At 37.9% G+C, this 24,946-nt stretch overlaps 1 protein-coding gene across 4 annotated transcripts in view; it reads right to left on the reverse strand.

Moving 5' to 3' along the window:
- The window catches only part of CPPED1 (calcineurin like phosphoesterase domain containing 1), a 105,981-nt gene that overhangs the window by 8,243 nt on the left and 72,792 nt on the right, over nt 1-24,946 (reverse strand). For 3 of the 4 annotated variants that reach the window (XM_074599546.1, XM_074599545.1, XM_074599547.1), the window contains one exon: nt 10,706-11,128. In XM_074599546.1, coding sequence (XP_074455647.1) covers nt 10,706-11,128 — 423 coding nt within the window. Of the gene's footprint in view, nt 1-8,418; nt 8,509-10,705; nt 11,129-24,946 lie in introns of all 4 variants that reach the window. The other variant, XM_074599548.1, reaches the window with a different exon arrangement.

The following is a 24,946-nucleotide window of genomic DNA, read 5'->3' on the forward strand; positions in this document are numbered from 1 at the left end:
CAGTCCTTTCTCACTACAAAAAAAAAAAAAAAAAAGGTGGAGCACTGATTCGGTTTTTAATCCCTGGTTTCTGAAATAGCATTTGGGAAAAGCTTTGATATAAAAGCTGTATGAAATACTAAAAAACTACTGTGTAAATAAATGTCCAAAGGATGGCACCTTCACAAGCATTCATTATTTCATTTTTTATGAAATACAGAGTAATTTGAATTTAAATGTGACTGGAGGTTTCACAGTATCCATTAACAAAAAAAAGCAGGATCCATTACTGCAAGACTCTATTCATACCTAATGGATTATTCATTAAAAGAGAAAAAAAGGGATGAAAATAAGAATAAAGTAAAAAATCTGCACAGCTAGTTACTATTTAAAAAACAAACAAACAAAAAACAAACCACACACACTGTCTCTCTGATCATCATCATCTGATGTCAGGCTGCGTAACAATACAACAGTTACAGAGTATCTGCTAGGGAAAAAAGACCTGAGCTGCAAATGCATTTTTTATCAGGAGAGGACTGGAACCCAGAGACTCGGGATGGGCACCATCCAGTGCTGCACAGCAGGTCTTGCTCTGTCTGTTCTAAAACTATATGCGGATCATAAAAACACTGAAAACCAATGAGCTTCATGCCTGCTCCAACACCAAACGTGAGTTTTCAGGATCAATCAACCTGCAAAAAAGTTAGTGTCTTTGTAAAAAAAAAGGTTTAAATGCAGCAATTGATTCCGATCTTGTAAACCAAAGAAGTCCTCCTGCCCGCATGCAATTTACCATCATTTTCTGATCAAGCACAAAAAGTCCTTTTTAGTTCTGACAAAGCTGAATCTGAGAGACCAAAAGATTTACGGTTTCCAAAGATCTGATCATAACTCTTTTTTTCCCTGTAGAATAATGCATTCCTACTAAAGAATGAATATCTATCACAGTACAAATTCCGTGAGCGCAAAGTAGCCTATTTCACGTAAATAATTCATGACATAACAACCAACCAAAATGTGGATTGTTCAGGAGTCGTCTGTAGAGATGTAATACTTCTATGCGTTGATAAGCCTTAGACTCTTCATTAGCTTGACTGTGGAATGAATTAATAAATACTTTGGTTTTATCCTAATTCACACACTGCATTATGTCACTTCATACTGTAAGGATACACAGTGGCTTTGGCAAGGCAAGAGGTAAGTGCTGAGGAGGGTAATTAGTAGCTCCCATAATTCAGCATGCTACCTTTGATGCTGTCTGTTCATTCATAAGCAGAATCTTTACAGTACAACTTGTTTTTCAAAAATTTTCAAGCAAAATTCATGCTTTAATTTGGATACCTTTTTCCAAGTCAAAACCATGATGTGAACACTTTGCTCATGGTTTCTATTGCAGACATTTCTCAATAGAAAATTCAAAACCACCTCTGCAGACTTCTCCTCCCCGCCCCCCCCAGCCCCTTACTTCCAGGGTCTGCTTTCTAAAGCCATCTCAGCAAATAACTAGTCATCGCAAGAGCTTCAGCAAGCTCTTGTTAATTTGCACCTTTCTCAGTTTAACAGCTCTGCTAAGATGGACAATTTTTACCAGCATTTCCCTTTTTCTCTTGGTTCTCTCTTCAAGCGTGAACCAAAACATCACACTGTATTAAAAAGGGCTTTTCTTCTAGAGATGGTGTAATGGGTACTGTTAAACTGACTCACTGGCCTAACAGGGAGAGAGATCTAAACAAGGATCTGAGATTTGCTTGGGATGCTTCTTGGAAAAGATTGGTACAGAAAAGGATGACCAGGCCAACCAGGCTCAGGAGCAACTGCCTGTATACAACCATCACATCCTCACAGACTGCAGTAGCTCTGATTTAGAAGAGATTATTCTTTGTAATGATGACCATCTCACAGGACTTCCGAGTTCCCAAACAACACAAAGCAGAATAATGTTCTGAAAGAAAGAGAGCCCTATATGAAATATTCATTACCTCTTTCATGTCTGGTGATACTGAAAAAAATTTGAAAGAAAACTTTACCCCAGTGTTGTTAGCTTGCTGTTGATTTTATTTCTGACAGGAATCAGAGGAGAAAGTAGTTCATTATATGACAAGAAACTACATACTGAATGTCCCGCAGAAGGCAGTTTGTCTGTTAGCAGAAGCAGCTAATGTTATTTTATAGAATTTTAAAAGTGCAGCATCTTCTTCCCACAAATTATAGTTTATCACTCAGAGAAATCCTTCTAAACAACCGTTCTGCGGCACCAGGGAAAAGGGTCAGCATGATTTTGACATAATTGCACTGTAAAAGAACAAAGACGTTTAGCTGTGTCTCATGGATAATCCTCTGAGAGTGATTCCATCCCAGTCATAGCTTATTGTGCAGTTGCAGAACCGCAATTCCCAGACTCTTCTCCCTTACTTGATACTCTGCTTCTGTTGTATTCTGTACTGTAGAAAAATGCAAGGATGTGCAAGACTGGGCATGTTTTCAACTCCATTTGGGGCAGCAAAGAAAGGGGACTATGGTCTGCTTTCTCTAAGTGGACCAACAGACAAACACATCTTTTTCAATCTGTGGTTTTGACCAGCCTTTTCTGTTTAAGGAGTAGTTAAGTCATTATAAAATGTCACTATTTTGAAACTGAAATGCTAGCAAAGTCATCCTTTTGCTTTATTAATCTCTGTGTTCTTTTCTTTTACCACATAAACATTATTATTAGAAATACAATGGGTGGCCTTCTTTCCTTCTCCATTAAGACAATGTGTAGGGGTACTCAGGATAATCTGACACCTGAGCCCCGTGACAGTCAGCATGCATAGGATGCATGTGCTTTCAAAAATGCTGGTTTAAAAAATAAATAAAATCAAGTGTGCTCTTTGGAAGATCACTCAGAAAGCTTACGCTGTTAAGGTATTGTCATAAGCATCAAATGTCTTCCCACAGAGTGGTATTTCAATAACAATGCGAAGGAGAGACTTGCTTTTTACTGGCAAGATTTCCTCTACCAAATTGTGAATATTGTCCTAAATCTCCAACTCCTGGCAGTCTGAGCTCTTACAGAGGCAGAGTTCAGCAGCTGGTAAAAACAGAAGAACTGTAGTGGAACATTGTACATGACAACATTAATGAGATCTGAAGTGATAGTACACACTAGTTTTCCTATGTGGAAGACTAGGTAACAGCGAGGAAAGGAACCTCCAATGCAATAGTAAGATTTTGTGAAATACATCTGTTTTCCTAACTTCTTGAGAAATTTGATGTTTGCTAGTTTAATTCAAGAAATACAGACTGAGCCCCAGTCTCAAAGGAAATCTAGTTGCAATGATTACAGTATCCAAATAGGTTAAAACAGGATGGAAAATAATGCATTCGTATTTATCTTGAAATATTAAAAAATATTTCACAAAGAAACATGCACCTAGAAAACATTTTTTCTCACGCAATCAGATGATACTGAGCTGGAATTCAGAGTTGAAGTAGTTTAAATTCCAGGGGTGTCTGACTCCAATTTCTATGATGACACTCGCTTCCATGGCTTGCTTCCAAAAACCCCTGAATTCAGAAGAAGCTGTTTTCCAACTCTAGTTCCTAATGTACAAAAAGCATTTTGAGGCAGGTTTGCTGTGTCCAAGATGCAACTGGCCAAGCTTCAGTTGGAAATCGAACTGCTTGACCCAGCACTACGGACAGTGTAAAAATATAGGAAGAAAATTACCAATGTAAAAATAAACCAAAGAAAAGCAAGCAGATTTTCCAAATTAGGAAGAGAATGCCTGGAATAATCAGCATAGGCAATCAGTAGCAAGCTTTATTTAGACTGAGCCTTCAATTAAATAAATGCTTTTCTCAGCAAAAGCAAATGTGACTGTAAGAGAATGAGAAGGCTAAATTAGCGCAATATGAATGACATAATAAATATGTAATGGGTACAGTACAGACCTTGCTTCTCCTCCCATGCACTCTATAAAGAATTTGGGGAAAAAAGGTGGTTCTGACTGACCAATGAAATCTATCATATGGTCCGGATTATCACCCTTTAATTGCTGATTAATGAACTATTTTTTACAGTACCTGCGGATGTGCATCAGGTTTATGGCTCTCAATACAGACTACAGATGAAGTTCAAAGCAAACAAAAGGAGGCATTTCTTCACATAGCTGTGAAACACGAAACTCCCTCCCGCAGACCATTGTGAAAGCTGAGAGTTTTCAAAAATCAACTGAACAAATCCATGAAAGAATCACTAAACTGCACCATATTGATAACATTAATATGATACAGTAAGTCCCTGAAAGAAAAATTGTTGGACATAGGAAGAAGTATTTGGAAGAAATACCATTATGCACTTTGCTGTCTTGTGCTCTTCCCAAGGGTTTGACTAGTAGGAGAAGCAGGAGACTGGGCTATAGGGATTGTCGTTCTGGTCTAGTTACTCTGCTTTTATGTTAGCTGTTCAAGTTTAATGATAAAATTAGGTTTAAAATAGAATTATGCGTACCTAAAAATGCTTCACTGTCCAAACCTCTCACTCAATCAAGGACTAAAGAAAGAGGATATACCAGCAAAAACTGATCCTGTATATATTTGTTCCCAAAACTGCAGGAGCTAGAGAGGAGCAGCAGTAGAGCCAAAATAGAAGCAAATAGGTGGAGAAGCAGTTCTGTAAAGAAATGAAATCATACTGAGTGAAAAACCTGAATGTTACCAACACTCTAGTACCCTTTCAGAGTTTTCATAGGAAGGAGAACAAAATAAGTAGTATCCAGGCACAGGGAGATGTGTGTCTGTGTACGCTCACACACATGTATGTGTAGGTACCTGCTTCTTAAAAGGCAATGTTTCTGGCAAATACAACCATTTAAGTCACAAGGATAAATTGATCTTGAGCACTTCCCCTGGAGCATCGGGCACAAACTGGCTTTTCTTTCTTCCTTTCACTGGCAGCATACAGCTGTTTTATGAAGTGCTGAACAACATGGTTGGTTCACAGTAATATCTGTTCTTAGAACAATTTTGCACTCCAAAATGTTCTTTCACCTTCCCTACAAGAGCACACGTTAACCATAGGCATTTTTTGCCGTACCTTTTTTCTCCCCTGGGCAGATGGTGTACATCATTTTTTCAAGACTCCAGTGCTACAACGCAAATGATCATATTTAGTAGCCTTTGTAAACAAATTCTCTTGTGTGGAATTGAATTGGTTTTATTTCATTGCGGTTTGAGAGTGCTCACGTCACCCCATCTGCCAAGCAGGTGTTACAGCAGCAAAGATAGATGTGAAAGCATCAGTCACAGCGCTATTAACAACTGTTCAATGCTCAGGCAGTTTTCAGACCATGCTCTCCAAAAAACCCCAATCATTTCCCACGAACAGAGTGCCAGTAGAAGGAAACAGTCCCACTGGGAAGTGTCAGGGATCATCACCCTCCATCTCATAACCTCTTCAGTCAACCTTAAATAACAACATTATAGAATTATTTTGCGTAGCCCTTTAGAAGCTCTGTGTTATCCTACTTTCTTCAGAGAAGTTGTGCCAACAAAACAGAGCTGAATAATTAGAATTTACTGCACACAGCACCATAAGCATCTTAATAAAAATATCCCATGTACTGTTTGCAAACATGATCCTGCAAACTTGCATGAAAACTCTTCCTTAAATTTGCTTTGTAGACTAAAGAATGATGCAGCTGGTGGTCAGTGGGCCTGTGTAAATGGGAGTCAAAATACTAGTTTGCAAAGTGTATCTATGTAAAAAGTATTTTTATATAGGACAACACTGAAGACAGCTATATAGAGAAGTATCTTAGTTTCACTTTTTGTTCCTATATAATCAGAGAAACAACAGGCACAGCCAGAGGGTGATTCCAGATCACCTAATTAGAGTGCTGGTCTAAATAAGCCTTTAGAGGTGCTGCCTGTAGAAGGTCACTCTGTACTTCAGGTTAATTTTTTTGAATGCCTCATGTGACCTTTCAGTGGAATTTTATTTCCTGGTTTTGCTACTTTTTCCATTTGAAAATTAAGGTTTCTCATAGATGTGACACAAACCCCAAACAGTCCTGGCTTGCCATGTGCTCTAAGGATCAGTTTTGATCAACTGAAGCTACAGCCCAGTGGAGAAAACAGATTTCAAAAATTTATCTTAGAACAAATATTACTTAATGTCATTACGGACTATACTAAATAAATGTCTTTTGACTTGCTGCTGAATTTCTGAAAAAAATGTCTATGTCTATGTTTATCTAATACTAGATTACGTTAGCATACCTGGGGAACAATCTTAAAAAACACTGTTCTTACACAGTGACATAGAAGATACCAAATTTGGTCACTCTACCTGTACCATGAGTGCATAATTTCAAAGTTGAAAGAGGCTGATCTACATCACTGAAGTTAAGAGTACTTAAATCTAAATTATCTTAAATACTGACAAAACGACACATAAGCAAGCACTGAGATTACTCACTCAGTGTATGGGCTTTGCCAAAATCAAGGTCTCAATGGCAGGAAGTAGAAAATATTACTCCCTTGTCAACTTTGATTACACAACAAAGAAAATAATGAAACATAGCATATGTTGTCTGGTAAATTTTAGAAACGACAGCTTTCAGCACTCCATGCTTTAATTTTGTGCTCAAATATATCTCAGCTGTGGATGTTCAGAAAGATGCTTCTTCCTTTAATACTACTCTCCTGTCATAACATTTCTAAGAAGAGAATGTAGGTATCACACCCTTTTAATGAGTAAAGGTGTTAGAAGTTACAGCACCTACAATCACAAATATAATGAAAAAAATATGCCGTTTAATAAAGTCAGGTTGTTATTTTTCTCCGTATGTACAAATTAAATATTTTTAACCACATCTGAAAAACTGCTTTGAAGACTTTTTAATTAAAAGAAGCTGGAGACTGCAGGGAATTTTCTTCTATATTTTATGTCTATTATCTAGTGATTCTCTCTTGGATGCAAAATCTCTCACCTAGATAGACCTATTCTTCTTAGTCTGAAGCAAAAATTCTTTTCTTGACTTTGTTGGTGAAAAACCAGCTATTAATTTAGGTTTTATTCAACAGAGCTTTTAAACAAGTTCAGACATTAGCTTAAATATTTTAGTTCATTAGGGCCATTAAGAAACATTTATTACTACATTGTGTTAAGTAATATAAGGAATTTCAGCGTGTCAGTGATGTTTTTCAGGACAAAATGTCTTTAAAAGACTGTCCATAGCTGAACAAAAAATACCCATACTTTTCAGGTCATAGAAAAAAAAGTCTTTTACGTCCAAAGAAAATTATACCGGAATGAGATATGTAAGAAAAATTATTTATTTTATTACCTAAACTGCTTAATTTAACAACTAATTTTTTACCTATGTTTATCAAAGACATGCAGACCAGATTTTTGGCTAGACCACTATCTAGATTCTTTTATTTTCCCAAGAAAACTATGAGCAAACTTATTTATCTCAGCACTATAAAATTCTTAAAAGCTGAATATGCATTCCACATAGCAGAGTGGAGTGACTCCAGCAGATCTCACAGATGAGAACGTCAGGTCAGCTCATTCACAGTTCTTGCACACAGGTTTTTTCTGTACTTAGCTTCTGCATGTAGAGGAGGCAGAGCTTTGACGACTGAGGCCAAACTTTCAGAAGTTATACAAATATGCTTTCAGAAATGTATTTTCACTTAAATTATAAACTGAGTTTATTTTCACCGTCACTGAAATCACTTTCTCAAGGACAATACTTGTTATAATGCATTTAAAGAAAAAATGGTCTAGGAGGATTTCTTAGATGTGCAGCTTACAAGTATGGTTTAACTCTGCATAGTAGTAATACATATTTACAAGTGCCAGATTTTCAATTTATAAATATTTATCATAAGGACATGATTTTATCTTTAATTAGCCCAACTGTTAAGGACACTTCTAATGTGAGAAATGTAATTCAGTATTTCGTACCAGATGTAGCCTCTACAGCTAGTCTTTTATCTCTGCTTGTAATGAGCGGATACTTAAACCAAAAACATTATGTAATATGTAAGTGATCAGAAGAGAATAACTACAGAAGATTTGGGCTCTGAATTTTAAATAATAATTTTCTGAAGTTGTATACCTCACTTTAAAGCACCTATGCAATATCGCCATTCTTTAAGTATCCGATTAATTCCTACACATACCCATATGTATTCCTTTACTCGTGGAAAGACCTGAATTACTAGATTGTCCTTCCTTTCCTGTCTCTCTCTAACTGGGTGAGTTACGGCTCTATGTTTGACACTTCTCAAAAAAGTATAAACATGAAAACTGGGGTAGTTCCAGGTCTGATCCTGGGTTAACAACTGAAATATGATGTCCATCTAAAAACATCGCATTGCCAGACATAGGAACTGCTAAATCATGCACGCTAGACTGAAATTTTTCATAATTACACAACAAACCTTTGGAGTGGTTGGAAACACTGAATCAGAGAGTGCGAGAGCAGAAGGAAGGAAGGACTGGCGACAGGTCGGGGGAAGAAGAGTAGCAGCCTGGTGGAGTCATTAAAAAGGCAGACTTACTTTCTTTTTTCAGAATAAATAGTTGTACCAAATTTCTAAATTAAGTGCTATAAGGGGTTAGCCTTCTTAAACTGCAAGTCACAATTTAAAAAAAAACACACCACAAAGGCAAAGTAGATAGGAATTTCATTAGCAATATTCTGTGTTTTAATCTTCCAAGAATATATGAAATGAACTGGGGGAAAACCAATTTCATGTCTAATGATATGCTGAAATTGATTATTCTTTGGCAAAGTAGAGAGTCAGAAAATAAGTGGTGTCATTGCGTATCTGTGCATCTATCCTGCCACGATAACTGCCTGTTTGCAATCCACTGATAACATTTTGTGATCTTACAAAGACTGTTCTTCAATTGAATAATAAAATGGAAACAGAACGCACCCGTTGCTAAGGAAACTCTGAGCCAACTTTTGATTCAGCTAATTCTTCTCAGCAGTCTGAGTTACACTGAACCGCTTGCTCTCTGTATTCATTTAATTAGCAATATGTTTGATTATTGGATTGCGAATATTAGCTATTGACTCATTTACTTATTGTATAAGACAGCAAGCAAAAGATAAATGTTTTAACATATTAATGAAGGAACCAAACAACACATAATTTTGGGAGGATTTTACGGATGGGAATGGGGGACACAATGAGAAATGATGGAGGTAAGGTAAAATTGGGATGTTGGCCCAGAAAGGAGTTTGGGAATTTCTTCTGCAGAGCCATCCTCTATTGCTGGCTTCCCATTCTCTCTTCCTTTCCCCCATCATTTGAAGCCTACCCAACTTGTGGTTAAGCCTCTGGATACACATTAGGAGGATCAATCTGAAATATCCCTCTGAGAAACATGATAATGTAACAATGATAAATGTTACAATGATAACATTTTGCATAATCCCTTTTACCTCTTGATTAATTATATTCCCAGTACTGCATTAACACATGTTGGTAATCTGGATGACAAAAAGCTCTAGAACTTTGGTTTCCACATTAATGCCTGTTTACTGGGATACACCTGTGTGGCAACATCCTTCTGCTAACAAGCTTTCCACTGAACTAGGATGTAGTTTTAGCCAACAGTACATAAGCAGTCATTTAACAGCCTAACTTTCCAATAGCAATACCTTCCACTACATTAACACTAGCACAAAAATTAAAAAAGGTATTATGAGGTATTCTCAGCATGTCTCCTTATGGGAAAAAAAAAATCCCATTTGTAAATCTTCAATCTGCAAATATGTCAGTCCCCTGGCGAGCCCTCAGATAGCTGTGAATTTTAGAAACGGTAGGAGATTCAGAGCTTGGAAATTAGGCTGCTTTTGGATGAGTCCAGGCTTAACAATTATATGGCAAATAAGGAACAGTATCATAAACAATTTGCATTGTTCAGTAATCCAAATAAAGTGCTCTCTTAGAGATAGAGAAAATGACACTCCGATGCAGCGATGACAGGCTGGCAGGAAATTTTGAGGGACTAGCACACCCCAGGAACATGAAGGCAATTAGCAGGAAACAATGGGAACAGCACCGAGAAGTAGCTGCGTACTGTGTCTGTCTCCAAGGTGTTCAAGTGTCATCAAACAAAGCTAAAGGATTTGGTACAATATACTTGTTTAGCGCATGTTCCACCTGCCCTTATCCCAGAAATGGCCCCTTGATGGGCCATGGATATGCAAAAGATTGATCTTAGCAGAGCAGGACTCTCTTTAACACTGAATAAATCTGGAGTGCATTACACTCTTGGTTTAAAATTGGCTCAGTGTGGGAGAAAACAACCTCCAAGGTAATTCTGAATTCTGTTTCCATGTTTTATGTAAAACATAAATTCTGTGTTTTTCTCCTATGGTTATACCTGATCTTCCACTCCTTAGGCAGGAAAAACTCAGGTTGTTTTTCATCCATCAATACTTGCAAAATTGAATCCTTTGTATTAGTTTTATAGCGTTTTTTACTTTTTGGTTTTTACGTTTCACTTAAAACTTTTAAATTTTCTTTGGTACTTTTTATAGATGATTAGATTCAGTTGATAATTTTAACCTACAGGGAACAATGAGGTTTATAAGCAGTATCTAAAATTCCTTGAAAACAGTACGATTTAAAATAAATGTATTTTGTCTGTCAGCATAGCCATTAACAACTTGAAAGAAAAATTCAAAAATAGGAAAATTTGAGAAAATACCTGCTTTATGGAACTTTTCCATTATCTCTTGACGAACTGATTTTTCCAAGTTGAAATAATCATGGTCTTCATCAGGTTTTCTCAGAAACAGAGGGATGTGCTGAAATACTATTATATGCTTGCATTTATGTTTTTCAGCGACAGCCAGTTGCTCATTGAGCCACACATCCTGGGCTTGCTTTAACTCGGGGCATTTGGAAGAATCAAAGTATAACTGAGAATTCAGCACCAGAAAGAAAACACCTCCAACCCAAAAGCTGAAGTAGTCATCTCCCCAGTTCTTACAATAATTATCTATTGTTTCTCTTGTTGGAGTATTGCCAATATCGTGATTTCCACTGACAAATACCAATGGGATGTCCTGGTCAGTGTTCTTCAGAACATTCTTTAAATCTTGCTCTTGGTCGTTTCTCCACTGAGTTCCTACAGAAAAAACAAACACATTTTAGTGTTTATGCTATCTTTTGCTACCCTCATTGTCCGCTTTTGTTTATGGAACTATGCATAGTAAGAAAATATTTTATATTACATGTGATCATGATAATACGCAGGGATCTAGAAATACATCTTCACTTTAATATGTCCACTGAACCCTCTCCCTCCCGCTTCTTTCGCTCCCTTATCAAGCACTCTGCCATTTTCAGTAACTTCCCTTAAGGAAACCTGTGCATAGAGGAACCAACAAATAGCGTAGCCGTAGGTGATATCAATGGTCAGTGTTTTGCACTAAAAGCTTTAGCAGGCTGATTCTTTTCATCTATAGACTGATAATGCGGCAAAAAATGCAGCAACCTTAGGTGGTGTAACAACTTTACACAAGGGTAAAAACCGGGTCAACCTCTGTTTTATATTTTACGGCTCTGCAAAGGAATTAAGGTTGGGGTTTTTTTTTCATTACAAGAACTACTTTAACAGCAAAAATCTAATTAGTGTCTTGTGGCGACTTGTTTATATGATGAGTCTGTTTTAATAATGAGCATGGCATTAATTTCAAAGAAAGGTAATTGTGCACTTTGCTAGTTTTTCCTGCACCTCTGTTTTTATATTAATATGCATACCAGACAGTTACTCTTCTGGTTGTCAGAAATTTGTCCTTGTCTAGAAGATTAATTTACAATCAGTGAAAAATTTAGAAAGGATTTTCTTAAAAAAGCAGTTATTTTATTCTAATGATGACAGAGGTTTTTTAAGTTTTCTGAAGAGTAATCGTTAATCAGAGGCCACTGATGTGTTTCTTATTCATTAATTAAACTGAACATTTATAAATTGTATTTTGTTCTGCAATATATAACATATATCTAAAACAGGCCCATTTCACAAATAACAATTGCATTTGCCAAGAAGTAGTAACAGGATTTTCACAAGACCTCTAAAATCAGTATTATAACATACATTTCCATACAGGTCTATGTAAATCAATCATCATGTATTTTTAAACTGTGTTCTATTTTTGTAACGACACACATATATATATAAAATACCTGGAAATGTATTAGAGAGGCTTCTGTAATGTAGCTATGAAATGTTTCTTCAAAATATTTATTATCAATATGTTGACAAACACGGACCCTTAGCAACTATTATTAGCGAAGATTTCAGTTCCTTTTCCATAGCCTACAGATATAGGCTTAAGTACCACCTTATTGCTGTTATTAGAATTCCACAGCTTTAGAAAAACATGGAAAAAACCCCATATTATGCCCAAATTATGTCTAAATGTAAAAACAGAGAGATTTGATATGCGTGCATTAAGTCAAAATCCACAAGTCTCTTGTGTTTAACGGTTGTTAAGCTGTACAGGGTAGAAAGTTGTAGCAAAATCTTTGAGTAACTTGAGAAATATTGGGCATACGATAACCAGTGTAGTCTAGAAAGTAGTGGACAGCATCAGTTTGTGGGGTACCAGGACTGTGGTTAGTTAGGTTGTCTTTCCAGTTATGGAAAATATCCTTATTAATACTAGAAAAAACAGGGCAAATGACATCTCATGTTACTTGAAGGAGATAGATTTTAAAAAATAAACCCCAAAATTTAAATAAACCTGGCACGCTATTGTCCATGGGGCAGGGAATCTAGCTGAGAAAGCTGCTTTTCTGCCACTCCCCACCTTCCTATGCAAAGAGTTGGAAATTTCAAGCTATAAATATGAAAATGTACAGGGGAAGGGGGGAAAGGCGAGGGAGAAGGCTCTGTTAAGATACATGTAAACACATTACATCTCCATGCTATCACTTTGGGAAATTTAGCTAACAGTTTCAGAGTATAAAGACATTTATGCATAAGTTACAGAAATAATTTGTAGAATTATGTATACCTCTTCCCAGTGGTGAAATTCAAGCTCTAGAGACTAACACTTAGATTAGATTTGTCGACAGCAGGGCACTGGTTCCCTCATTTAATGCAATATTATTTCTATAGCAACGGAGAGACATATTCAGTGTTTTATTGCAGAAAACAGATCGCTCAAAATGGAAAACAAGGTCTCTGCCCAAAGAGTCTAGGAAATCATACTAAGTAAAAATTACTTTAGGACAATTACATCTTGGCTCGACCTCTTCTTGGTAGAAGGTCAAAGCAACTTCAAAAGAAGAGATAAAGCTGGGAAAAGGCAGGGTAATGTCTCTGCACGCTTTGGGTGTAGCGCTGGAGAGAAAGGGCTGGGACGTACACGCGAACCATGAGTTGTACTACAGTAGCACACACTACTTTTGCTACAATGAGCCACACCACTATGCAGTGCCTCCCTGAGGGCACCTCCCTCTTACTTTTACAACTGAGGTTAAGTAACAAACAAAGATGAAGAAGAGGAGATAAAGAAGTGATAAAGAAGGAAGCCATTAGAAAACTACAGTAGCCACTGTAAATATCCCCTTTAAATCTCTACTGGCATAGAGCTAGCTATAATATTTAATTACTCCAATTATGAAGAACATTTTTATTTGATGACATGTATTTCTTTAGCTTAGATAGAGGTTTGTTGTAGGTGAACAGGAAAAGAATATAATGCCAAGAGGCAATGTAAAAAAAAATAGTTTGGGAAGTGTCAGGGTAGATGCAACTGAAATTAATTTCTGTTCTGTTTAGCCTGGCATCATGTGCAGTGACATTTTTAAATCCCAGGCCACAATAGTCTGTCTTTATGTTAGGTTCTGTAAATACAGTCTTGCCCTGAGATAAATGACTTCACAAATTAATAGCCCATAAAGGGCAGTTCAGCTTTTATGAAAAACATGGAAGTGAGAACTGTTGCTAGTGCAGTTGCCTACAATTTTCCACAGCTTCCCAGTCTATCATTTTTGAAAGCTGAATGATGTGAACAAGAGCATAAAGGTGCAATGTCAATGTCTCTGTTGCAGTATATCTTTCTGTTCTTTAGGCAAATAGCGATATAACATACACTTCCAATATTCTTTCCTGCATTGCTTAAAAGAGTCAAGACAACCTGCCTTCACACACTGAAAGAGCAGATTTCAAGAAAGAAAGCATTTTTAAAGCATATTTGCTGAAGCTGGCTTCAGTCAGCAGAAGCAGAATTCACAGGTTATTCTGCCAAAGAAATAATCCTTTAGCTACTAATCCACAGTTAGATTTTACTTTCGTATTCCACAGAATAGAGCACCTCTATAACAAAGTGTTGCGTTTGAGTTTTTTAATGCACTAGCTATAAAAACAACTTGAAGCACTATTTACTCCCAAACCATATTTCTGTAACTGATAGCTGAAATTGCTGATTGCAATTTCTGCATCTGAGGCAACTCTTCACTTACAGTAACCTCCACCAACACTATAACTTTCTCCCCCAAAGCATTACAAATGAAAAATTAGCCATCAATTAACACCACCACCCATTTTTCTACTGATATGGATTAGGAGAGGGAAAGGGGGAGGTTATAATGGTATTATTAGGTGGTAAACCCAGGCGTTTCTGTGTTGGTGTACAGAGAAGAACTCCAAGTACTCCCCCCCTAAGCAGGAGAAGGCTCCAGCCCCTGTGAGGGGCCCCAGCTGTGGTGGGAACGGTGGAGATATTGGCCTGGATCTACAATTCATGTCATTGTCCAAGAGATGGAAGTTCTAGTGAGGTAATTCTACTTCTTTTAATGATCAAAGCTATTGGTCATAAATTCACAGAGAAAAAGACCGTCAGAGGTCAACTACTCAATATTACGTGATGACACTGCATTTTAGAGAAGCCACTCTGAGGGATGTGGCTGGCACAAGCTGACTCGGCCGCAGGACAGAACTGCTGCAGCTTGACCTGTGGTACTGATGCTGCTGCTGTTTCTGAACCTCCTTCTGCAGGTGGGTTTTCTCAGGAGCCCGAAGAGCACCTCATTTACCTGTTCTGCAAATCTTGACACAGACAGTACTGTGTCATGCTTTGCTACAGGAAAGGCCATAGACATAAAAATATAAGTGGACCTAACATCTGACTTTAAAAGTTTGGCAAGGGGGGGCAGAGAGGCAGAGTATGTATTTACATCCCCACTGATACTCTGCACTGTTACAGTGGTCTCTGTCTCTGCAACACCTTTGCTTGGCACAGGCACTTTTAGGATGAAGCTACCCAAGATGTCTTCAGCCAATTTAACAACACGTAAAAATGTAGCACAATCATTTCCTGAATTTCTACATTACTTGGTCTCAGTATTTCAGTGTATCTTAAAAGTGTCCCAAACTTCAGAGGAGTTGCAAACACGTCCTTTTTAAAGAAAAGCACAAATTTTCAGTTGGAAAAAGTAGAAAGTTAAAAAGAACATTGTTTACTATGAGCTTTTATGTTATGAACACTCTTGAAAAGACCTGATACAACAACTGTAATCTGCCTAACATTTAACCCAAGAAACTAATTATCGAAGAACAGGTAAAAGCTAAATTGTAGATTAAAATACTATATAAAATACCAAATAGAAATAGTAACTAAATCTGATAAAAGCAGAATAAAAATGTCAAAACACCACTGATAAAAATGGAATGTATAAAAATATTGGGCCCATTCCGTCTGTAATTTATTATATCAGGAAAATTACTCTGACATCAACAAGTAATTCTTGTTGAAAGCAATCACATATTGTTACAAACAAGCAAAAGACAGATTTTTGTGTTTTCCTGGGCCTTACAGTGCATCACAATTGCTTTAACCAAAGAATCTAATTATTTTGGGCACTGCCCTGTTCTTGAGATGTTTTTCCTTTTATTTATTTATTTTTTTGCTTTTCACGACTAGAGCAACAAGAGTAGTTGCTCTACTCCTTTTGTATGCCATTTAGGGGACTTTCCCTAGTAGTATTCCCTAACTTTCTAGAGGAGTCCAAGGCTACATTCACAGCATGCTCCTTTTGTAAGTATGTCCACTGAAATAAATTCAACTGCTACCTCTACTCTTCTGTGGGAAAAAAGTCTCCTCCTGTTCAAAATAGGATTGCCTTTCATCTGTGCTGTCCTTTTGGATACCTGGCTGTTGGCTCCAGCTTAACAGGGCTATAACTAAGCTCCTACATCATCCCTTTCAGCATCGCAGCTGACCCCCTACCCAGTGACAGCCCTGTTGCTGCGCCTGTCACTTAGAAGACGGCACAGGCCTCAAACCAATGGTTTCATCAAGATCAGACTGTATCTTACAGGCTACTTCTGCAATTACAACTTTACTGCATCTAATTTTTACATGCCACCATAAATAAAAGTTTAACTGAGCTCTAATCTTGTCACATCTCAAATACTGATACACAGTTTTCTCTATCTTTGCAAACGCAACCCAGCATCCCTTCAGCACACTGATGCAGATGCATCTTTCCCACCCCAAAGCTCTGACACTATTCTTGCCATGCTGCCTTCTTTCCTAACCTTCCTCATCTCACCAATATGGGCAACTCTACTGTCATGGCCAAACTCTTACATTCTTCTCATTTGTTTACGTGTTACCGTCCCATAAAAGAAATTATTCTCTCATTGTCCATAAACAGTTAGAAAAAAACATCTTGCTCTCCCCTTCACATGACCCCACCTGGAGTACTGCATCCAGTTCTGGAGTCCTCACCACAAGGGCATGGACCTGTTGGAATGGATCCAGCGGAGGGCCATGAAGATGATCAGAGGGATGGAGCACCTCTGCTGTGAGGACAGGCTGAGAGAGCTGGGGCTGTTCAGCCTGGAGAAGAGAAGGCTCCACAGAGACCTTATAGCCCCTTCCAGTACCTAAAGGGAGCCTACAGGAGGATGGGGAGGGACTCTTTATCAGGGAGTGTAATGATAGGACACAGGGTAACGGGACACAGGGTAACGGCTTCAAACTGAAAGAGAGTAGATTTAGATTGGATATCAGGAAAAAATTCTTTACTGGGAGGGTGGTGAGGCAGTGGAACAGGTTGCCCAGGGAAGTTGTCAACGCCCCATCCCTGGAAGTGTTCAAGGCCAGGCTGGATGAGACTTTGAGCAGCCTGGTTTAGTGAGAGGTGTCCCTGACCACGGCAGGGGGGTTGTAACTAGATGATCTTTCTAGTTCCTTCCAACTAGATCCCTTCCAACCCAAACCATTCTGTGATTCTGTGCGATTCATTTTTTCCTAGGATGCTACAAAAATGTGAAAATAGACAGCCACTAGCACAGCAAGAAGAGATCTATCTGGCCACCCAGTTCAGCCTTACTGGTGCTCTTGGTAGTCCGTCCTCTTCATTGTTTCTTGTTTTGAACTTAAAGTTTCCCCTCTAGCATCTGACATTATGAAGTCATGAAATACACTGCATCATTCCAAATTATTACATGGAAAAATAAGCTGATCGATTTTAATAAACCCAGTACGGTTGTGTTCTGAAATAGGTTTTTCTGCCTTAGCCTGTGCTGTAATAGCTAAAATGACTCCTCTCTCTTCTTTAGACATATATATTTCTAATATTCAAATAGCCTGAAAACAATTTTATGATGTGCAAAAAAATTTATTACATGCTTAAAAATAATGTAAATATGACTATATTAACTACTGGACAAACTGACTTCTCAGTTTGAACCTCATCTCATTAGTTCCCCTGAAAAGCTGGAACTGAAATACTCATTTGTCTACAGCTGTAAGCGACCGATTTTTTAGTACATTAGAAACAAGTAATAATCTGTTCTGAGACACAAAAAGTGATCTCACTAAAGTATTTCCCTGCATGAAAACACAAATTAAATTTATTTTATAACTTTGGGCATTGAAACAAGAGGAAAATTTAACTCCAGTTTTAGCTAATATTTAACAATTATGACATTACAGCAGTGACAAAGCCGCAAAAGTGGACGAGGAAGCCTATTAGGGGATCAACTGCTCCTAGAGTTTCAGTGCATGACACTAAATATAACGACTGCAAATGCCAACATTTTTCTGAGTGCCAGCCACACAGGTGTCCACTTAACCTGATCTGTGGCACTTACTGTTCCACCTTCTGTTGGGAAAATAAGTATTATGCTTCACTTAAGCACAACTCTGCTCTTATCCTTACTCATCTCCTAGCTATGCAGAGCTGTCACATCAAGCATAGGCCATCACTGCCTCTGGGGCCATTCTTCTGATGAAATCATCCCAAGCAGAAAAAAATACCACAATGTTACTGGAGTTACAACAACAAACAGTAACAACAAGCTGATGGTACAAAAGTCTTTTTTCCAGTAACTTTGTTTTTTTTGTTTTTAAGAGACAGAGCAAGATTTTAATCTTTTACATTTTCTTCAAATGACTACCTGCGAGAATTTTACAGCTTTTTGAGGCCTTCATCATGTTTACAGTTTCATACTAAGTAGTTACGGGATGACTAATAACTCTTTGAACAGTAGTCCCTTAACACTGACGAAATTGTCCTCACTGTGAAACTGAGAAATGCTTGCAATAAGTGGATACAATTACTTAAAAAGACATATACTTTTCCTGATGTCTAAGGCAGGTACCCTTACAAGAGACATCTGTGCTATCAGAGCAAGTGCAGAATGACAAGGCAGTTAGTATCAGCCAAAGTCAATGGTTCAGACAAACCACTTCTTCCTTAGAATGTGTCCTCTCAGCCCAGTTTGTGTCTTTGTTTCACACTCATGTTGGCTGCGGGGCATTCAGAGAAGAGCTAACAATGCAAACAGGCGATGTGCCGTGGTCAGAGCTGTAACACAGCCTGCTCAGAGCCACAGACAGGAACTGGATGCTGTAGCCCAGTTCCTACTCGTTACAACCATCTCACCCTCCATTGGCTACATAAGAGTTGGCAGTTTGGAAAAGACTTGGTACAGCTTGATCAATTGAGTCAAAATCATGTGGGCTATACCTTCTGCCGCTTACTTCCAAGGGAGAAGAAGAAAATCCTTTACAATTCAGAGGGATGGAAAAGCCTGGAAACGTGCCTTTTAAAAAGCAAATACTTTTAAACTAGAAAGACAGTTCTAATCACCTCGTTTGACCATACCTGTGTAATCCAAAGCACTGACTTTGTGCAAGTTTCTCTTTACAAATAGCAAATCCAGTTCCAAGAAAACAAAGGAGGCAACAAAGATTCTAACACAAAGGTATATTTACTGTACAATGTGCCAAACTAATAACTCCCTGTGGATGTCTGCAGATAGGAGCTGAATTGCTAAAGCTGAGAATATGATAAGCTAAATTAAAACTTTCTGGGCTGAGAAAGAAGCAAGAAAAGAAATTATAACTGGACTTTGAGAGTAAGTTTTTACTAGAATATGGAGAACGATCTAACTGTGCTTCCATAAATATTTATATTTATTTTTATATATAAAAATCTAGTACTTTGTACTAAATTTTCAGTACTAGTACTGAATCTACCACTTGTACGGATACTTGTATTGTAAGAATATATGATTTGAGACAATCATGTAATTAATTACATCTCAAAGATTTTCTTATATAGAGAGTTACTGTCTTGGAGATTATGGTCTAAATTACAAATAAGTATATACTTGCTGAAGATTAAATATTTGCTTCTGGTTTCTTTGCAGTATGAGACCACTACATATTGAACACACATGGAGAATCTCTCATGCTTCCCTACTCTTGGGCTGGAGTAAATTAAATTTCACACTAAGCAATTTGAAGGCTCTGAATGCTCCATTAAGTTTTACTAGAATCAGATAATTACTATTAAATGTTTATCTATGCAACCATAGTGGCATTTCTTGAAATAGGTATTATTAGATGTTTGACAAATAATGTGCTACTTACCCAACTTCTTAGATGTTATTAATTAATATTAGGATAATAGTTTGGAGAAGAAAACAGCCACGAATCCTTTTGGTTTGGCCTCCATCCTACTGAGCATATAAAAGCTTTTGATAGATGGCAACAGCAAAAAATAAGGATGCAGTGAATTTATTTAGATTAAGCTACCTTATTGTCAGGAAATTAGGTCAAACTTAAACACTGCTCATGTTATTTCAGGCAACAGTACAAAAAAATCCCCACTGATCAGTCATTGACATATTTATAAAAAAATTACCTTGTATTCAACAAATGCAATTTTTACCTATACCTATATACCTATTCAGTATAAACATTTCAAAGCCGCTGCTCCTACCTTGCACTTAAAAAGTCAATCTGTGCCTTTTCCACTTTGTGCTCTATTACAAATCTCCGCTGACAAAGATTCAGAAATTGGGATTTAGCTGACAATTTTGCTGAAATCGCATATGACAGTAGAATACAGCTGCCTCCTCCCCAGCTGTGCCAGGCTGATGGGAGTTAAAAAAACTACACAAACTTGCTTTTGTTAGTAAAACAAGCAGCCACGTCAAATGGCAAAAAAGAGCAAATACAGCAAAGGTGACACACTTACAGTCATTTTTAGAGCTAGAACCGTATTTTAAAACACAATTTTTTAACCTGCTCATAGGCTTGTTCACAGTCAGATTTACAATGGTAAAATCACCTTTTGAGAAAGATATTAAACGTTATCAGGCAATTTTTTCCTTTATAGAATATCTTACTAATTTGCTGTATATAACATTAAGAATTTGTATGGGACCTGACATTTCTCTGTAATTTATTCAGTTCACAAATGTATAAATGGTAGCTTGTGCATTTGCATGCAGATTTCAGCATTACATTCATATCACATCTTGTGTGCAAAACCCACCAGCAGCAAATCTCCAAATCTCCCAACCACTCAGTTATTGAAATGTGAACAAGCTAGTTCATATCTGATGTAATAACGTACAAGTACAGCAGTCTGCCTCCTAGAAAGGACATCAGGCTGTATCGACTGCAAAACAATTGCAAATTTACAAGTTTGTACATTAAACGTCTGTGAAATATTTCCTAAGAAGGAAGAACACACACATGCAAATGACTGTGGACTTTATCAAATATAATAAGAGTTGTGAAACTCAGTATTATCTCAGCGTTCCTTTTTATTGCATCCAAAACCGAAAGACAGGTAGGACTTCATGGGAGGTACCAAGTTCAGCTCTTACTGAAACGAAGTATTCACTGACCTTTCCTGGTCAAGCCCAAGACTGTTTAAGTAACAGAATTTAGGATATTCATGACAGATTTTAAACAATAATGCTTTGACTAAAAGCATTTGCTATAGTATGTGCTTTCCCTTTGATTTAGAAAACTCAGCAAGTTAAAAGAGTTTTCTTAGTTACCCTTTAAGGCAGGTGTTTGTTATTATATGCTGCAGCCTATGCTTTAAGATTTAGTATATATAAAAACTATACTTCTGGAGGAAGCACTAACGTACTCAATATTTAACAGAAACAAGAGACAGAAATATTCTGGATTGTGGCAGCTGCGCATCAAATCTGGGCATGCGAAAGAGGCTCAGGATTATCCAGTTAGTAATTCTCTCAAGAGAGAGGATGCCTTCAAATGTCACAGTGATTATAAACAGAAATGAAGCCATACCGCGGTCTGGACACCAGAACCATCAGCTCTGAGGCTGTCTATTCTGAACGTAAATAACTTCACTCTCTACAGTGTACTTGTCAGAGCTTATAAGAGGTACTGATTGTATAAAAGCCAATATGCCCAGCTCGTCTTGTATCCTGATCATCAAATTGTCAAACAAAAGTCAAACAGAGAAGTGCTGATTTGAAAATCATGTCCCTGAATTGCTGCCTAAATATGAACTCAGAATCCCAATATTTGGTACCCACTTTTAAAAATCTGGGTGCATATCATTGCCTGTATTATTTTCTGAAAAAAACACCCTTTGCATGGAAGACAGGCTAGGGTACATAATTTTGAGGAGACACATAGCCAGCAGTTTTGCTTTTCATATGAAGAACAGAGTGGTGCCCAAAATTGTAATTAGTTGAATTGAGCTGATAAGCTTTATTGAGGCTTTATGGAAGGGTCAGAGTGTTAGTGAAACATGCAGAACTTGTGGGGGAAAAACATGCACCAGAGATGCATACACACCGAGAGGACTGCATGCAGTCATGGGGAGTTGGCTGGCAGGTGAGAATGCCCCGGAAGAGCTGGGGTCCCTGGAAGCGGCAGGCAGAGAGTGGGACAGCCACAAAAACCAGTCAGGTAGGCAGGGACCAGGATGCCTGAAGCAGAGGAGAGCAGGCAAAGGTAGAGAGAAATAGGGAAGGATGCTGAAGCAGGCAGTGCATTTGCGTCTCCAGCAATCTCACAGTTATTCTGTGACAGCGACATTTCCCTCCCAAATTCATTATCTTATTTTTTTACAGGATACCAGACTTTCCATGTAGTCCATACCTGTTTGCCACAACACATGACATGGTGCTCAAGGGCACTGCTTTCCCCAGCTGCAGCAGGTGCTTTGCCCGCTACCTGGCAGCTTTTTTCCCCCATTACACTTAAAGCAGTCTTTTTCCAGCTCTCAAGGCTGCACTGCCTCAGCGATGAGTAACAGACCATCAATGAGCTGCTTATAGTTTGGGGAGCTCTGTTTTCAGCTTGTCTCTCAATTGTCAAGGTGTTTCCCATCACCTCATGTTTAAACTGTTCATGGTAACAACACATGCCTAGCCCCAAGCTCCAGTTCCCACAGCAAGTTCCCCCATAACAAGCTGACAGGCAGCCCAAAAAGCCAGAACTGGGGCACTGCAAAGTCAGCCCAAAGCACACTAGCCGGTGGCCAAGAGGTAGCAATGGCAATACTCTTCTGACTGTGCTCCCAGGGAACAATGGCATTTGCACATCTATGTGACCATTCTGTAATTGCCCAGGATAATTAACATCCTCTTTAAAAATTTGGGAGGTCTTGAGCAAAAGGAAAGTATGAAATGGTATTCCCAAAGGATGAGGGGGTTGCCATACGTTTTAAATTGATACTGGCCAATTTATACCTGTAACTGGCTGTAATGCACCTATGGAACAGACTATGGGAAACTGTACCTATAAGTACCATCTCTCTGCAGAAGATTGATGCACGTCACAGTTCACTTTCTCCATCAAGATCAGCAGACAGTTGCTCCCTCCTGTTGAGTCTCTAAAGTTATATTACAAATACAAGACTATGTATCTTCTGTGTTGCCTCAGCCATATGGATCTCTGTTGGATTAAACAGCAGTTGTTGCTACACTACTATTCTTTTTAGCACATTTAAATTTTATAGACAGATATGGAAAAGAATTATGTAGGTGCCTCAACTGCAATTTAGACATCTAGACTCTAACAATCTCCCTTAGCTGCAGCCTAATCCTGTCCAGCTCCATAGGTGTGCTCCTGCTTTCTGTCTGGAAGTTCTTCTGGCACTTTTTGTTGTGCTCACTACCTAAAACATACATTAGAAGGCACAGTAAAAACATGAAAATATGTAACAGACACAATCCTGGAAGATCTTACAATCCAACTGTGGCTCAACAGAGAGAGCGAGAGACACAACAAGCACACCAGGAAGCGGTAAGAAAACGTTATCAAATATGATTGCAGCTCTGTAAAGCTGATTGAAACAATCAGATGTTTTAACTTGTTCCTTTTACAAAAGAGACATTTATAAAAGCAGGTACATTTTATCATGCTTTAAGGTACCAATATTCTGACCAAATCCATGTTGTTACCCTAAGATAGAGAACCATCCAGGCTTTGCCTGACATTGGTGGTTTAAACAAGAACTATCCAACTATCCAAAAAGTTGGACAAAATTAAGTTGAAAGCTGGGTCTACCCAGCAATACTCTCTAGACAAATAATTTTAAACATTGTACAACCTGTTTTGTTGAACAGCACAGTTAAATTTTTGATACTGGACCAGTAAACAGGAAAACAGCTTCTTGCAGCTTCCCTCCCTCCCCACAGCCTCTGCCTTAGAGGAGGGGAATGCAGCACAAGTGATTGAAGAGAGCTAAGAAAGGTAAGTTTTTAAAAAAATTACTAGAAGCATCTGAAATGAGTAAGGTCACTTAAGTATTTTTATCAGCTATAGAATGAATAAAATTCAATGCAAAAAAAAGCCCCACACCACCAGACCTTGGGAAGGAGTAAGAAAGCATGAATAGGCACACCTGCTTATCTTGTGATCAAACTAGATAGCAAGATGGACAATTGCTTCTGAAGCTAATGAGAGAAATGAAAGTATAGGCAGATTAATTAAAAAGGAAGAAGTACTATCATAATTAATTCACTAGGCATGTCAGATAACCAGAGAACAGAATTCTTGTATTTGAATTCAGTTTATCTCAAATACAGTGGCTTAGTCTCCTGTCATCACTTACAAGGTTGTCTAGATTGATTTGTTCTTTGCAAGTGGATAGAAAAAAAAAAAAGGTGGATCCTTCAGAGAAAGGACCTTTGAAATAGCTGATGCAAGTGATGTGGGAATCCTCCTCCTCCCCACCTCTCAGCAAAACAAAGGAATTCTGAAGCAGAGCACAACACTCACAGCTCTGATCTCTCAGATGCTGTTTCCACTCACCTTGCCAGAGCTAAAGCTATCTTCACCAGAATTAAATGTTTCAGAAATGTGTTATAAATAACAGTTTGAAAGCGTTTAGTTAAACAATAATATAAAACAAAGGTAAGAGAAAAAAAAAAAGAAAAATGTCACTACTTAAACTTAATCGACTGAAAAGGCTGATGTCAGATTATATAGCACTGACCTGGACAGGAAATGTGTATATTAGATTATGCCTTCACTTCACTAAAGGAATTAGCCCAAGTATTCACAGTGTACTTCGAGTGCCATAATACTCAATTCTAGTGATTTTGATTCCTTCTAATTAACATATACACACAAATGAATCTAAAACTGCAAGCATAAACATTACTTGCTCACTGATCCATTATCACACTGCTAAC

The sequence above is a fragment of the Larus michahellis genome, chromosome 8 (genome assembly GCF_964199755.1).
Source record: "Larus michahellis chromosome 8, bLarMic1.1, whole genome shotgun sequence".
NCBI lineage: Eukaryota > Metazoa > Chordata > Aves > Charadriiformes > Laridae > Larus > Larus michahellis.